The sequence below is a fragment of the Schistocerca serialis genome, chromosome 8, assembly GCF_023864345.2.
Source record: "Schistocerca serialis cubense isolate TAMUIC-IGC-003099 chromosome 8, iqSchSeri2.2, whole genome shotgun sequence".
NCBI classification, from domain to species: Eukaryota; Metazoa; Arthropoda; class Insecta; order Orthoptera; family Acrididae; genus Schistocerca; species Schistocerca serialis.
The window spans coordinates 258,852,014-258,868,905 of NC_064645.1; the positions used below are offsets into that span (position 1 = coordinate 258,852,014).

General features: G+C 36.9%; 1 protein-coding gene across 2 annotated transcripts in view; it reads left to right on the top strand.

Moving 5' to 3' along the window:
- The window catches only part of LOC126416196 (glycerol-3-phosphate acyltransferase 3), a 209,247-nt gene extending 192,964 nt beyond the window's left edge, over positions 1-16,283 (top strand). For both annotated transcript variants that reach the window (XM_050083786.1, XM_050083787.1), the window contains 3 exons: positions 1,491-1,632; positions 13,630-13,838; positions 14,569-16,283. In XM_050083786.1, the coding sequence (XP_049939743.1) occupies positions 1,491-1,632; positions 13,630-13,838; positions 14,569-14,656 (439 nt within the window). In that variant the 3' untranslated portion in view covers positions 14,657-16,283. The remainder of the gene's footprint in view (positions 1-1,490; positions 1,633-13,629; positions 13,839-14,568) is intronic.
- Positions 16,284-16,892: the final 609 nt, after the last annotated feature.

Below are 16,892 nucleotides of genomic sequence, written 5' to 3' on the forward strand. Positions count from 1 at the left end.
AAGAGGGCAACATCAAGGGACTTGCTGGCGTAAGTTTGAAACTTGTTTCTAAAAACTGAAGCATGTGTGTAATACAGGACATAGAGCAAACATTGTTAAATTCAAGGTGAATAAATTTCTATAAAAATTTCCAATTTATTATTATATATACAGGGTGAGCAATGTAAAACAAAACTCAAAATGTAACTGCTGCAGAATCAGTAAATTATGTTGGAATGAAATTTTAGGTTGGTACACAAATGTTGCATTTATTAATATTATTGTTAGTAAAGATGTTCAAAATGATTATCCTAGGCATTGGCGCACTTTTGTGCTAGACTGAATATATTGAGTCATCTGATGCAAAATGTAAATTGCGTTGATTTCTCATTGAATGTTCATCTTCAGTTCATCAAAATTGTGGGGGTTAGTAGCATACACACTCCCCTTTAAGGAACGAAAGGAAGTGATCTCAAGTAGCCAGCTCTTGAGAACATGGTCACTGGGCACTGCTGGCAACGCATTCATTTGTGAAACTTTAATGAATGTGATTCAGTGAAACATTGCTCCATCTTGTTGGAAGATAATGTTTTCTTTTTCATTATCAATCAGTTGTGCATAAAAGTCCTTAAAAATTGTGGAGTAAACATGTGGATTGACAGTTCAGTCAAAAAATATTTTTCCTACTTTATGGTTATTGGAAAGGCACACTAATACCAATACCTGGGGTTCTGAATCTTAACATGGCTGGATAAATGAAACTATGCCTTGTCTGACATGAAATAAGTCATTAGATCTATTTGTCCACCATCAATGTTTTCAAGAAGCCCGTTGCAATAATCATTTATTTTCCTATCGTCTTCAATTGTTGCACAGCTGTAATGTGGTAAGATTTAAATTTTAATTCATGAAAAATTTTAACAGCAGGTTGTTGGGATAACTTGCTTAATGTTGTTTTTTGGACTGACAATAATTCTTTAAATATTGACAATACCTGTGGAGTCCTTATAAAGGAAATTTGAAACCAAAGCTGTTGTATGACCTCCATTGTGTGTCCTACTATCTTCTGGGATCACAACATTTGGAAATTTTTCTACGATCACTTGATGTGCTTCTTCAAACTATTGAGAAAAAATGTAGTCTTCAGTTCTATAGTTATTCTCTCCTAGACTGTATAGGCATTTTAGACACACACATTTGTAGCCACAACACTCTGCTGCAATGAAATATATACGGTATACTCCTAATTTTGGCTCAGTTGTCTTCCATTGCCGATGTGGGTTAGCACCAGCTGCTGCCCGCCAGCGTGTGTGTGTGTGTGTGTGTGTGTGTGTGTGTGTGTGTGTGTGTGTGTGTGTGTGTGTGTCCACAAATAGTGTTGTGTTCAGTTTTACGTTGCTCTCACTGTATATTGGAACACTAGATATTAACAATATATACAGTTTTTACCAGTATAATTTCAGTGATGATTTGCGCCTGATGCTAAGAAAGTCTTCTCTGTAATTTTTCAGGCTTCGTGAGCATGTGTCTGATCCTAACAACCCTCCAATTCTCATTTTCCCTGAAGGAACTTGCATTAACAATACATCAGTTATGCAGTTCAAGAAAGGAAGCTTTGAAGTTGGAGGTGTCATTTATCCTGTAGCCATAAAGGTAATATTGCTTTCAGTACATCTGTTTCATTGTTTGCTTACTTTGGGGTAGATTAGGGGCATGCACGCTGCCAAAGTAGTGTCAAATTGAGACATGCTATATTAGACTTACATGGCCTGTAGTTTAGTAGCAACCTGAAATAGGAACTGTCAAATGCTGTAACGATAATCAAACTTAATTGTTTTGGCATCAGAAGCTGTTGCTTTGTTGTGTCAGCAAATACAATACAGGGTATTGAAAGAGAGTGAAATATTTTGAGAGATGGTAGTACTAGTACTAACATAAGAAGATCTAACAAAGATGTATCCTGAAAAATCTACTGTGATGTTTGAAGACATGTTTGTAGGAAGAGCTTAGTTTGATATCCAATCTACATGTGCATCTGCACCGAATATGTGGCAGAAAGTAGTTTTCATTGTACCAAATGTCAGGATTTCTCCATGTTTCATTAGGAAATGGAGCATATAAAGAATGTTTGTGTAAATGCCTCTGTGCATGCTGTAGTCCAATCTTGTCTTTGTAATATCTTCAGGAATGATATTTAGGTGGCTGCAGTTGAGTCAGAATTTTAAAGGCTTTTGTGGGATAATTGGTATCTGTCGTCAAACATTGGGTTGTTCACGTTTTTCAGCATGCAACGTCTTTCTCCCTTGGACCAAATGAACCTATTTTTGGTGCCCTTTTTCTGTGTACAAACACAGGTTGTATACGACCCGGAACAACTGGGAAATCTGGCAAAAACTTGGGAATTTCAAATCTGGCAAAAACTTGAGAATTACTTCATCTGGGAAAAACCTTGAATTTTTCATAGTTTTAGTTTTTAGTTAAATTTTTGTAATTCTGACTGATGGGAACTGATATTTTAACAAATAATTTTCACACACACACAGAAGAACCTGCACAACTGCAGCAAAATGTGTCAAAGGCTTTAGGATGTAGATTACGCAGCACAAACCTGCGTTCAGTGGATGTGACGTCACAGTTGTTTGTTACTGAAGGTTTCACACATGAGCGACAGATCACAGAGGTCAGTCACATGGGTGACAATTGCACATATGCATGAGCAAATTGTAGCAATTGGCCGCTGGTCATGTGGAAATCCCAGGCAGTCTGATGGATAGCATTCATTTTGTGCATGCAATATGGCTGCCTGGCTGGTTAGCAGAGACTCGTTTCTCTATTTATTAAGTATGGTTGTGCAGCATCATTTAGCTTTGCCCATGTTTAGTAAGGAATTAACACTAGAATTTAAAGTTACCGAGGGACCCCAAAATACTCTGAAAAGTGAAGTGGAAGAGGGAGTTGCCACTTATATTAAGAAGCAATACAAAATACACTCTCCGTTTTGCAGTGATTAGCATTTTGAAGCTTGTGCTATAGAAGTAGGAATGACTGAGCCCACTGTATCATGACTATGAACTTAACTTCTTATGATTTTGAGTTATTTATGAAATTATTACACGCATTATTAAAGTTTTTAACTTCTAAACGGAATGACATAGATACCTACTGTAATGCTAAGACGACATTTTAATTTAAATGTTCAGCACAAACGTATTATACAGCTATACTCAAATCCCTTGTCATTTCATCTAAACTAGTGTTTCTTCATTCAATTTATAAGGGTTACAATAATCAGTGCAGCTGCTATTGACATCTCAGTAGAAACATTGAGTAAATTGTGTAAATATTTGCAGTTAAATTATAAGACCAATGAGTAGAAAGGAATAGAGGACCAATAAAAATGAAAATAATTGTATTGGCGCACTGGAAAGGTGTGCACAGCCCATTTGGCATCAGTGTGAAAACTGTAATATATTGTGCAAAGTACTGTACAATGCCAAGAAAGGCATTTCAAAACAAATTCAACAAATTCAATAAATTTATTATAAATTTGTTTTGCAGGTGTTCTTGGGAACAGGGAAATAAGCTGTAACTGCTACTAAACATAGCAGTTCATTTTCCATAGCAGAACTTCCCATAACAGTGATATTCATAATACTGATTGAAATTGCTTGTCAAATCGCTCTTGTATGGGCTGCCAAGGCGAGCGACTGGTTACAGGCAGTAATTGCATTTGATGGATCACTGTGATCCTCACACATGTGTGGGGCCCTTAACAGGTTACAGGAAAATATTGTGAAGGGTGTTTTGAGAAGCGTTAATTTTCACTTATGCAAGATGAATTGTGTTATGTGTGACAATGTACAATGAATTTCTTAAATCGTAGAGTGTTTCACTCCCATTCAAATTGTAACACTCTGAGGACCAGCCACATAGAACTGTTTTGGATCTAGAAGACCACATTTGACTGGCATTTGATATATCTTAAAGGGTAACACACTAAAAAAGGCAAATATTATATTTGAAAGCTTAGTTTTTCTTGAAGATCTACTGTACGTATATAAATTTAAACTCTTTAACTTTTCCTATTTGTGTGTTCGCACTACTTAATAGTGATGTTGCTAGTGGCTGACTAAATCATGTGACATGAGCTGCAATTGGCTAATGTAAGTGCATCTCAATCTTGATTTCAAAGCATCGGAAAGTATCATGCTGTTTTGGTGGAATTTACACTTTAGTAATGTGAAAATATGCAGTGTACATGTTGCCATGCATCAAAGATCTTTCCAAAATGCTTTTTTTTTGTGCTGGCTTTTGTTAAAGTGCTGGGAAGTTATACACTCATATGTGAAACCTTTACCATTAAAAGAATTGAAAAGTTATACAGCTATGAGGCAAAGTATATTGTCACTTAACACAAAAAGTGTGTTTTCACCTGGGAAATAGTATTTTTAACCTAGATATCCAGGAAAAATATGGAAATATTTTTTGTGTGTGGATACATCGTGATTCATCTCCCTCTATTACTCATATTTGGTATGAGCCCCACACTTCAGCAATATTAAAGGATGACCTGTGTGTTACTTCCACATGCAATTTACTTTGTAGACTCAATGAAATTTTCTGCGCTATCATACTAATGAACCAAAGTCTGTCACCTGCTTTACCTATGACTTGACCTAATGATTATTACATTAATATCCCTACAAAATGCTACACAGAGCTATTTGGAAGAGTTGAATGTTTCCAGTATTGATTCACTAGTATTGTGCTCACGGGGTACTAAGTTTTTGAGGCTTATAAAGTGCACAGTTTTACGTTTCTAACCGTTTAAGGTATATTGCCAATTTTGCACCACTTTGAAATCTTATCAAGAGCTGGTTGAATATTTGTGTGGATGTTTAAGACATCGCTTCATTATATATAACTGCTGCATCCTCTCCAAAAAGTCTGAGGTTACTGTTAATGTTGTCTGCCATGTTATTAATGTAGAGCATAAATAGCAGTGGTCCCAGAACACTTCTCTGGGACACACCTGCAGTTACTCTTCATCCAAGATAACATGCTGCATCCTCTCTGCCAAGAAATCCTCACTTTGGTTGCAAATTTCATTTGATACCCCATTTGATAGTACTTTTGTTGATATTATTGGTGTTGTACAGAGTCAAATGCTTTTCTGAAGTCAAGAAATACTGCAGTTACCTGATTGCTTTAATCATTGGGTATGTCAGCAGTTCAAACTTTTTGGTTGGTGTATGATTGTAGTACTTCTTGTGGTCCCAGGTCACTGACTCCTCTGTACAGGGTCTGTAGGCTTACCACTGACTCAGAACCCAGTTATGTTTGCAAGTATATTCTGATTAAAATTACTTGATCATTGACACTTCACACTCTTGAGCTTTCTTCCTGCAGAGCACTCAATGCCACACCAGAATTGTTTGGAATTTCCAAATTGGCACAACAAATGGTCAATTTACTTCTAATTCCTTGGCTTGGTTTTTCCTTGATGTGTTTGGATCCCAAATCATGGATCTAGTCCTTTTCACATTTCATCACACACAGACCTCCATCTTTGCCACATCATATTCTTCCATGGTGCAGAAACCTATTCCCAAGGCAGATGCTTCGACACAGACGACTCCTAGTGTGCCTATATCCATCACAAGCACCAGTACTTGCACGTGTACATGTCAAGGAAGAAGAGTAAGGACAAAGCAATCCAGGCAGCTGCACCAGGAAAGACCAACAGTTCCACAGCAAGCATCCAGAAGGTACAAGAAAAGCAGAGTGCCTCTCAACACCCCCTTTCCCCCTCATCCTTGAAGGGATAAGGTACAGGGAAAGGCTCACGACGTTCAGGTCAAAAACTGTCCTGAGTGCCATCAGACGTCATTCTTTCCCATCTGACTGCTGAGGAGGATATCGTGCCTTGGATCCAGGCAGCCCCTCCACTCCTCCTCGTTCTTAAAGTGCTTTACCTCCCCAGTACAAAATAGGCCTAAATTAAAACTGCACCGATGACATGGCTTCCATACTACAGTGGAACGTGATGGGTTCAGGACTCATTTGGAGGAACTGAAATTCCTAGCACAGGCATGCCCCTTGTGCTTTTGTTTACAAGAAATGCATTTTAAAGATACAGGGATATATGTTATACCACAAGGATGACCTATTGAGGGAAAGGGCCGAGGGAGGTGTTGCAGCGTTTGTCACTAACACGCACCACTCCTCTGCCCTCCCCTTGGCTACTGACCTGCAAACAGTTGGAGTTCAAATTTGCATGTGTCGAAGGATCACTGTTTGCTCACTGTATTTACCTTTGCAAGATGCACTAGACTCTGAGGCTCTCATAGATCTTAACACACAACTCCCGTGACCATTCCTCCTCCTGGGAGACGTCAGTGCCCATCATGTCCTGTGGGACTCGACCAATACTTGCCCTTGAGGTCAGGTTTTGGAGGACCTCATGATGCCTTACGAGCTGTGCATCCTCAACATGGGTACTCACACACATTCCTCTACTGCTGCTGGGTCATTCTCAGCCACCAACCTGTGTCTGTTCTCACACCCTCACCGACTCTGTTCAGTGGCATGTCGGTAATGTGACAGGATTTGTGATTTCCTGTCAGAGAGATCACAGTTTCTAGTAACTGACAGAAAGTCATTGAGAAAAACAGAAGTGATTTCTGGCCTTCTCAAATATAGTGTTACAGACCTTCTGCTGTTCTTTACCTACGTAAACAATTTAGGAGGCAATATGAGCAGCTGCCTTAGGTTGTTTGCATATGATCCTGTCATTTATCATCTAGTAAAGTCATCGGTAGATCAAAACATATTGCAAAATGATTTAGAAAAGATATCTGTATGGTGTGAAAATTGGCAGTTGAGACTAAATAATGAAAAGTGTGAGGTCACCCACTAGTGCTAATAGGAATCCATTACTCTTCAGTTACACAATAAGTCAATCAAATCTAAAGGCCATAAATTCAACTAAATACCCAGAAATCTGAAGTGCCTTTAACAAAGGAATCACCTTCAGAGGTGATAAGGTATCCAAGTAAAGAAGGCATTAGCATATTTCATCAAAATATAAGAGGTATTAGAGACAAAATTGGTTAACTGCTTATTGATATATATCGGAGCACCATGTAAATAATTTGACAATTCAGAGGCTACCTTTCTGAGGATACAGACCAGCTGGCTGTTTTTCAATGAGTTCTTTACGGAGTGGAGAAGTGGCCGTGTATGTAACACAAAAAAAAGGCAGTGTTCCTTTTGAGTCCGTAAACAAATCATGGCACTGCACTGAACAGGCATTTGAATGCTGTGCAGAGGCAGTTGAATTTAGTGAAGCATAACTCCTAATTGTTTTTGTTTATAGATCCCTTAACTCTGACTTCAGAGCATTTTTGCTGAAGCTAGAGAGGGTTCTTGGTTCACTTCGTAAGAAGTACCAAAAATTAGTTGTGACTAAAACATTAATTTTGTATGTGCTTGTGCAAGAAAAGAATGTTGGAAGATCTCCTAAATTCATATGATCTGATGCAGAATGTGTTTTTTTCCCAACCAGGGTGCGTTGGAACAGTGGCACAGGCATGGACAATATTTTTAGTCATACTTTGTTACTAAATGGGCATTCTGTATACTTTGTTACTAAATGGGCATTCTGTAGTATAAGGGTGAATGACCTTTCAGACAATGCTGCCCAATTTTAACACTAAAAAGTTTTTGTACTCGAACAAATGTTATATATAATTACAAACTACATAGAAAAGCTAATCCAGTAGCAATAGTGTGTTTTTTAAACCTCGTTAAGGAACAAGTGTGGCAGGATATTTATAGTGCCGATATCATAAATGACAAATACGATGTTTCCCTCAACACATTTCTCATGCTCTTTGAAAGTTGCTTTCCATTGGAACATTGTAAATGGGGTACTAGCAGTAAAAGGCAGCCTGGGTGACTGACTAGTGGGATAAGGATATCAAGTAGAACAAAGTGGAAATTATATCAAAATGTTAGAAGTAGTCGCAATCCATGTACAGTTTCCCATTACAAACAGTATTGTAATGCGCCTAAAAATGTTATTAGCAAGGTGAAGTGTATGTGGTATGCAAATAGAGTAGCCAATTCACAGGATAAAATTAAAACCATATGGTCAGTCATGAAGAAAGTGGTCAGCAGCACAAGGTCGATGATATAAAGTCAATTCGTAGTAAACCTATTTCTGTTACTGATGAGTCCGATATATGTACGATAGTTAACAATCTTTTCTAAACATTGACAGTGAATTAAATAAAAACTTAGTTTCTACAGAGAATCAGGTAACTCTCTTGGAAAATGACTTTCCAAGATTGATATCTGAAATACTCTTCTGTGATACTGACAAGGGGGAGATTGAGTCAATATTTAAATCACTTAAGACTGAGGACTGCCATGAGTATTACTTGGCCATATTAGTAATTTTTCCTTTAAGAACAGTCAGTTTCCTGAATGATTAAAGTACTCAGTAGTAAACCGGCTTTATAAAAAGGGAGAAAGGGGATAAGCTAGACAATTTTAGACCTATTTCTATGCCATCAGTGTTTGCTAAAGTTATTGAAAATGCTGTGTATGTAAGGATAATTGACCATTTTATTTCACATAATTTGCTATAAAATGTACAGTTCTGTTTTAGAAATGGTTTAACAACTGAAAATGCTATATTCTCTTTTCTCTGTGAGGTACTGGATTCAGGGTGGCATACGAAATGTGTTACCAATTGTTTCTTTCACAATTTACGACGCACATTAGATATCCCGCTGGGATCTCTACAGCAGTATCAGCAGAGCTTGGAAAAACAAATGAGTTACAACATGACGTTTAATTCACAATACTACTGTTAGGAGACTAGTAAGCAGCAATGGCTGACAATTGAAGACTGACGACACAGCAACGCTCAGCAATTGTTACTTTTCATGAAACGAAAAGCCTTGTTGTGACTCAGAGGCGTTTACAACAGTTTAACACACAATGGGTCCCTTGCAAGAAGACCATCCACAGGTTGTATGATAAATTTGTACAGGAAGAAACAGTATTGGAAGCGAAGCGACCTCGGCCTAAGCCTGTTTGTTCGCTGAAGAATATTGAAGCGGTACGAGTTGCTGTACAGAGAAGTCCCGGGAAATCGTGTAGAAAGGTAGCAGTGCAACTGGGAATATCCAGATGCTCTGTTCAACGCATTCTTAAAAGTGACCTCTGTATGTACGCATACAAGATGACCTGTGCACAGAAGCTCACTGAAGAACACAAGCAGCAGAGACTACTGTTTGCTCAGTGGGCGTAGTATAGGGAAGAAACTCTCAACAACGTTTGGTTTTCAGACGAGGTGCATTTTCATTTAGACGGTGTGGTTAACAAACAAAATATACGCTTTTGGGCCACTGAAAACCAACAAGTGCTTCATGAACGACAACATTATGCTCCAAGGATTACAGCGTGGGCAGCAATTTCAAGTCACAGCCTTATTGGACCCTTTTTCTTTGAAGAAACTGTGAACAGCAAGCGTTATTTGAACATGCTTCACAATAGCTTCATTCCACAGCCCTTCAACACGCAGTGGTCCATGCAAGGTGGAGCAAGGCCACATACTGCAAACACTGTGTTGGAGTTTTTACACGAGCATTTTGACATGCGGATTATTTCACTCAGGTGTCCAGGTCGCTTCAATGATGGACAAAATTGGCCCCCCAATAGTCCAGACATCAATCCATGTGATTTTTTTCTTTGGGGATACCTAAAGGAAAAAAATTTCCTGAAATGTCCACGTGATTTAATGGAGCTCAGAAGACTTATTCTTCAAGCTTGCAGTGAAATTACAGAAGACATATGCCGTAGGGTAATCACTAACTTCAGTGTTCATTTGAAGGAAGTTAGGAAACGAAGTGGTGGACATATTGAGCATGTGCTAAGTTAGAACAAATCTCCATGGATGGCTCTTCATTGTAGTATATATTCCTTTCAGATTGTATTGACAATAAAGTTTATATTCAAAAACAAAATGGTAACACATTTCGTGCGCCACCCTGTATATTAAACAAAAGGTTTCAAATGTTAGACATAATTTTTGATTTAATTAAGGCATTTGATTGTGTTGATTACAAAATATTGCTCCAGAAGTTGGGCCGCTATGGAAATGGGGAGTAGTTCACAAGTGGCTCACCTCTTACTTTAACGAAGGCAGCAAAGGTTTGTATCCACAGTGTTGAGAATGGGGCATGGTTGAATGGGGAGGGGGGGGGGGCAATCCTGCTTCTTATTTATACAAATGATACACCCTTTAGTATTATAGGTGATTCTAAAGTATTTCTGTTTGCTGATGACACTAGTTTGGTAATAAAGGATGTTGTATGCAACATTTACACTGTTTCAAATACTGCAGTTCTTGACATAAGTTCATTACTTGTATAAAATAAACTAATGCTAAATCACAGTAAGACTCAGTTTTTACAGTTTCTAACACACATAATTCAACAGAACCTGACATTTTAATTTCACAGAATGGGCACATGATTAGTGAAACTGAACAGTTCAAATTTGTAGGTGTTCAGATAGATAATAAACTATCATGGAAAGCTGACATTCAGGATCTTATTCAAAGACTTCATGCTACCAGTTTTACTATTCGAGCAGTATCTGAAGTAATTGATAGTTTGACGCGAAAAGTAGTCTACTTTGTTTATTTTCATTCACATATGATATATGGTATTATATTTTTGGGTAACTCTTCCCATTCTCAAAGGATATATTTGGCTCAGAAATGTGCAGTTCGGACAATAAGCGGTTAAATTTCGCAAACCTCTTGTCGACCCCTATTCACGAGTCTGGGTATTCCGACATTGGCATCTCAATATATATGTCCTTTACTGTAATTTCTTGTTAACAATATTGGCTACCACAAAAATTTAAAAACCTTAGCAGTAACCCATGTGCTTTCAAATGAGTCACCCCTTCTATTCTGTCAAGGAGTTCCTTGAAAAATTAAGCTGATTCCTGTTATATTGTTGAATGTGTTTATATAAACTTATGGCTTGTCTTTTTTTGGGTTAATAAACATATTTATTTAAAGAAAGTTTCACAATAGCAAAAACTGTGTGTGTAACTCATTTACTTTCTGACACAGACTGGCAGTCACATGACGATTTCTGACCACAGAGGAACTGTCCCAGGTGAAGGCCTTTGCAACAAGAATTGTGGCAAATACATTATTTGTAATAAATAACATCGAATATTGCAGATAATACTTCTGTTGAATTATAAGACAGTTCCAGAATCTTTTAGAAAGTAAAAGGAGAGAGGAAAAATGAAAAAACTGAGAGGCAGTGGATGTGAACCTGCTACTTTTCTCTTCACAGCTCAAGATACTATCAGTTGTGCTACGGCTTCAACATGATAGCCATGCCTCCATTATTGCATGCAAAATCTAGAGACTATATCTACAAATGTCATTATTTGATATTTAATTTACAAATTGTACCAGAATGAGGTGCATTTGATAGATCATTAGTGTGCCCTAGTACTGAAACTATACCATTTCATACCACACAATTTGTAATACTGGAAACATAACACACAGGAAGTCTTTAACTGCTGATTGTGGTTTCCTGTCATTTTATTATAACAAATTGTAGCTAAATTTATTAATTTTTAAGAGATCCTAAATTTGCCAATGCTTTGAAACCGCTTGTATTCAGACAATATGCTATATGATGAAGAAAACCCACCAAATATGAAGATTAACACTATGCAATAGAGCAGCTTGTGACGAAAAAACAATGTCGCATCTCATTGGTTACGGACCTCTGTACCAGGCAAAAATCTGACATGCCAAATTCTTGATTTCACACTACACATTGTAGTGGAATATGGAATTCCACACTGTGACGTCACCAGCCTCTCATCCATGTGCATTTTCTTGCCCCTTGAGAGGATGGCTGTAATACTTACAATGTAGGTTGTACTTAATGGTCAAAACATATAGTATTTAATGACACATGCACAAGTTTCAATACAATCAGTAGAAGATAATGAGGATATGACACAATCAGCATGTTTAGAAAGTATGTAATTTGTTAAAATTTAGATTTTCAAACTCCCTTACCTACATAAAGGAAAACTCCAAAGTTGGCTTATATATATGAAATATATGAAATATGTCTGCTTGTGTCTGTATGTGTGGATGGATATGTGCGTGTGTGCGAGTGTATACCTGTCCTTTTTTCCCCCTAAGGTAAGTCTTTCCGCTCCCGGGACTGGAATGACTCCTTACCCTCTCCCTTAAAACCCACTTGCTTTCGTCTTCCCCTCTCCTTCCCTCTTTCCTGATGAGGCAACAGTTTGTTGTGAAAGCTTGAATTTTGTGTGTATGTTTGTGTTTGTTTGTGTGTCTATCGACCTGCCAGCGCTTTCGTTCGGTAAGTCACCTCATCTTTGTTTTTATATATAATACTAGTTAATCTCTATGATAACATGTACGGTTGTCCACAAGTTTACAGAGAAACTGTGCCGCTGCCATCTTTTGACATTGTGTATGGATTTTCATCGGAATTTTCACTGGCTTTCACATGCTCATAATGTAAACACCTGGATCGATTTCAAACAAATTTGGCATGTAGACAGCAAACTTCATGAGTATCAGCACTGAGCTTTTTCAGAATGCGACATAGTACATAGTCTGTCCCTCAAGACAGGCATGTTGTGTGGGGATAGTATCAGCCTGTCTTATTGATCTGCTTTGGATGGCAGCATACACATCAGGTGCAAGAAATTTATTTCCAGGCACACATCCCTCTGTGTAGGCAGCCCTGCATGACAGGCATGTTAGCATAATATTGGCATGCTTTATCAATCTGTTTTGCAGGGGCTACACATGCAGATGGTTGTGGGAGTGGGAGGTGGTGATGTGTGCAATATATGTGGTGAACGTAAATGTGAACAAAGCTGTGGGGAAAGAGTTAGTTAGCAAATAATGCGAGAGTGATGGAAGAAGTGTAGTCCTTGTGTCTGGGTGTGCTGATGGTGGTGCAGATACAATTATTATTCATAAAGTAATGCTCAGACATGCGTATGACTCGTGCTTTCAGCTACTTTTCATTGTCACACTCTGACTGCAGACTGCCTAATGCTCAGACTAATGTTACTTAGTGTTCTGTGATATGGAAAGATAGCAAAACACACTGTTGGAGTGTCAATATAATGGCTGTGCTCAAAACTGCAACCAAATGTTTCTCCCTCCAATGAACAAATGTTCATATCTTGGAAGTGTGTTTTTCAGGACTCGTGTTTACTGGTCTTACTTTTCTTGTTTTGGTGAGTCCTGCCATCTCTCAACGTATTCAATGTGACATCATTTTTACTATTTTGTATATTTACATTTCATCTTACCTCAGAGCTGTATGTCTCTAGTGCTTTTGGAGCAAATAATGACAAATATGAATTAGAATATTGCCAAATTTCTAAATTAAAATGGATATTCTATTGTGGAGTGTTGTGTACTCTCCCTTACAAACTGTAAGCAGTATCTGATAATTGCTAGAGCTTTCCTTCAAAAGTAAATTTGAAGCTAAGTGGATCTCCAATGAGGAGCTGTGAAAGAAAACTTTATTTCATTTTCAGTATGATCCAAAATTTGGTGATGCATTTTGGAACAGCAGTCGTTATTCAATGATGCAATACTTGTACATGATGATGACAAGTTGGGCCATTGTTTGTGATGTATGGTATCTGCCACCTATGTACCAGCAAGAAGGAGAGACAGCTATAGACTTTGCAAACAGGGTGAAAGGCGTTATTGCCAGGCAAGGTGGACTGGTAGATCTGATGTGGTAAGTCATTTATGAATTATATATTTACTGCAACAAAATGTATTAAGAGAGATTGAGGACAGAACACCTGTGATGATGATACTTGCATTGCATTTTCTGTATTGTAAGCAATGGTTAACTGTAGTCCTAACTCCTATTTTACTGTGTTGACTGGTGTGCTGCTCTAGCATACTTGGCAAGTTGTTGATCTTGTGCTGTGTATTCACAGCTGTTATGTGCTTTGTGTTTAAATTTGAATTGCTTGTCACCAGATTTCTTTCAATGCAATATAATTATGAGAAGCTGATTTAAACTTCTCATTAAAAGTACTTGGAGTAACTTTAGTAATAAGGCTATTTAGCAAAGGGGCTGAGACTTCCTAGTTATATTCCTATCAAAATACGGAGATAAATGTTATTTTTTTTCCATACTGCCTAAAACTTACCATGTGTGTTTTCTAGTGGTATGTGGGTGGTAGCAATGAAACTTTATGTAACACTTCAGAATGTTACTGCTTATAAATAAATGGTAGGCAGTAAGAGTAGCTATACATGAGAATTTTAAGACAAGTATTAATTTATAGTAATTTACACACAGATAGAATTCTAAGTGTCAAGCATGAACTTTGTTAATTTGGAAGATGCAATCCTTATATCATGTTTTGATACACTTTATAGTGACGAGAAGCCAAATATGTTGTCATATTTGTCCAGTTATTAAGTAACAATTTCAACTTCTTTTTTTTTTCAAGGGATGGGCAACTGAAGCGCATGAAACCAAAGAAAGAATGGAAAGAGAACCAGCAAAAAGAATTTAGCAAGAGACTGAAACTGGAATGAGGTTCAACTACAGTGAAACATTTCCATCATTTTATTGTTTTGAAAAAGTCGTCCCTGTGATTTGCAGTCTTTTAATTCTGGATTATTTTATATGGTTATTGTTGTCTTTATCTTTGATAACAAGAATGGCTGTGCAAACTAATTTTGGTAGTACAGCTCTGTTTACAGAAATGCTTTTTATGCAAGTATTTCTTATGTTTACATCCAGAATTCAGTGGACTGACTATTTTGTATGGTGATTACACATTTTATGTCAATTTGTGTTTGACAAGACAGGATGAGAGTTATAAAGTATGAGCAATTACATATGTTCCTGACATGATGAGTTGTGTTGTGTCTGCATTATCATTTCTGGGGATATTCATCCAGAAACTGGACATGCATATCATCTGAATGCATGTAGCCATCCTCACCAAAGAATTCACTGTATAAAATTCATTGATCATTTTTTTAGTTTCATTGATAGTTGTGTATTTGTAATTAAACGTGTTTGTGTCAACTGTAGCCATTATAGCATCATAATTTGTGGCACACATTCCATGTATGCATTTTCATTTTGTTCTGTTTACATCACAATTTGTATGACTTGTAAATTGTGTAAATGCTAAGCAGTAAAACTTGTGCTGGTGTGATAGAACCTATTTTGTATAGACCGTACCAACATTTTTAATGTGCTTTTTAATTAATAAACTCACTGTGATAACTGAAAAGCAACAAAATTACTCCTGTGGAATCTTGCAGAAGTGCCATGGTAGAAATAAGGTATCATTGAGCTTCAGATATATCAAAATTGAGTGGAAACAACCAAGTGAGTTAACTCGGATGGCATTCATTTTCATTTATATAGTTTTGATTATTCAGGACCCAGAAATTCATTCTTAAACAATTCCAAGAACTTGCTATCATGTTCAGATAAGACTGCTGGATGGCGTGACTGAGACAAGGAAATATGAGGCTGTGTAGAGTTTTTATGATATTAAAGGAGGGAATAAGTGAAGATGCCTAGTAAAATGGGTGGGAACACACTTTGTAACTTGTATATAGGCACTAGGTAATTTTATAACTTGTTTTGATGCAATAATGTCTTGAATACATTTCACTTAATGTTTTTTTTATATTTATTGTGGCAAGGAAAATAAGAGGGTTAAGCAAGATTATGGCACAAAGTATTCCATTACATATTTTGAATAACTTTATCTAAGAAATGTTGTGTTCAACTGTGACTTTCCTGATAGCTTACTGTGAAGTTTTTTTTAAGGTAATAGCAAAAGCAAACTTCCCTAATGATCTTTCAATATTTTTGTACATTGCACTTCATAAGATGAAGTAAAATGACAGTAAATTATACATGAAGACTGAACAATAGGTGTAAAAGAAATGAGAGTATTGTTATTCTTATCTTAGATTTTCATTGTATATAGAAATGGACTTTCTATTGTAAGTAGTCATACCAGTCACTGCACTAAATCTGTGAAGAAAAACTTTTGTAATTTATTTGTTTGTGTACTTCACATTTTTAGAAAATGTGTGTTAAAATGGTGAGTCAAGCTGTTTTGTTGCATTTTGTATTGTTATGTACTAGCAAAGCTTGTAAATAAACTGGCAATCATTAATGCTGTTTTAGGAATCTGTGTTCCATATAAATTTTTCTTTAGTATAACCGAATTTCTTGTTGAGTAATTCATATAATTAACATTATACCAGAATACGTACGTTTTTGTCTTGAGCAGTATAACTTGAATAAAATCCTTCTGTGGGTTAGGCTGCAGTATTCTATAAAATAAATACCCATTAGGGTTTTAATCATATTGACACTGGAGACATAAGCCTAAGAATTTCTATCATGAGAATTTTATTTTATATGTTGACTGCTGCACTGATGTTTCACTCCAGACTAGGTTATGGCCTGAGGCATTAAAGGCTTTGCTGTGACTGCCAGCAGCCTCATGGCAGTCAATGTGTCTAACATGCTAGGAGAAATTTGTTTGAAACTGTGTCTGGTTTGCCTATTTTCAAACGATTCCAAAAGTGTGTACAGCTGTTAACACTATAAAAACATAATTTTAAATGGTGTTTCTTTAAAAACAGTATATACAAATTATGCAATGATTTGTGTTATCAGTAACACTATTACCCTAAATTGTACACACTTCTCAACCTCTCGTCAATCTGTTGAACAACTATAAAATTTGAAGACTATTTACCATAGCTAAGAGGGTAAATCCTTTTTAAAAAG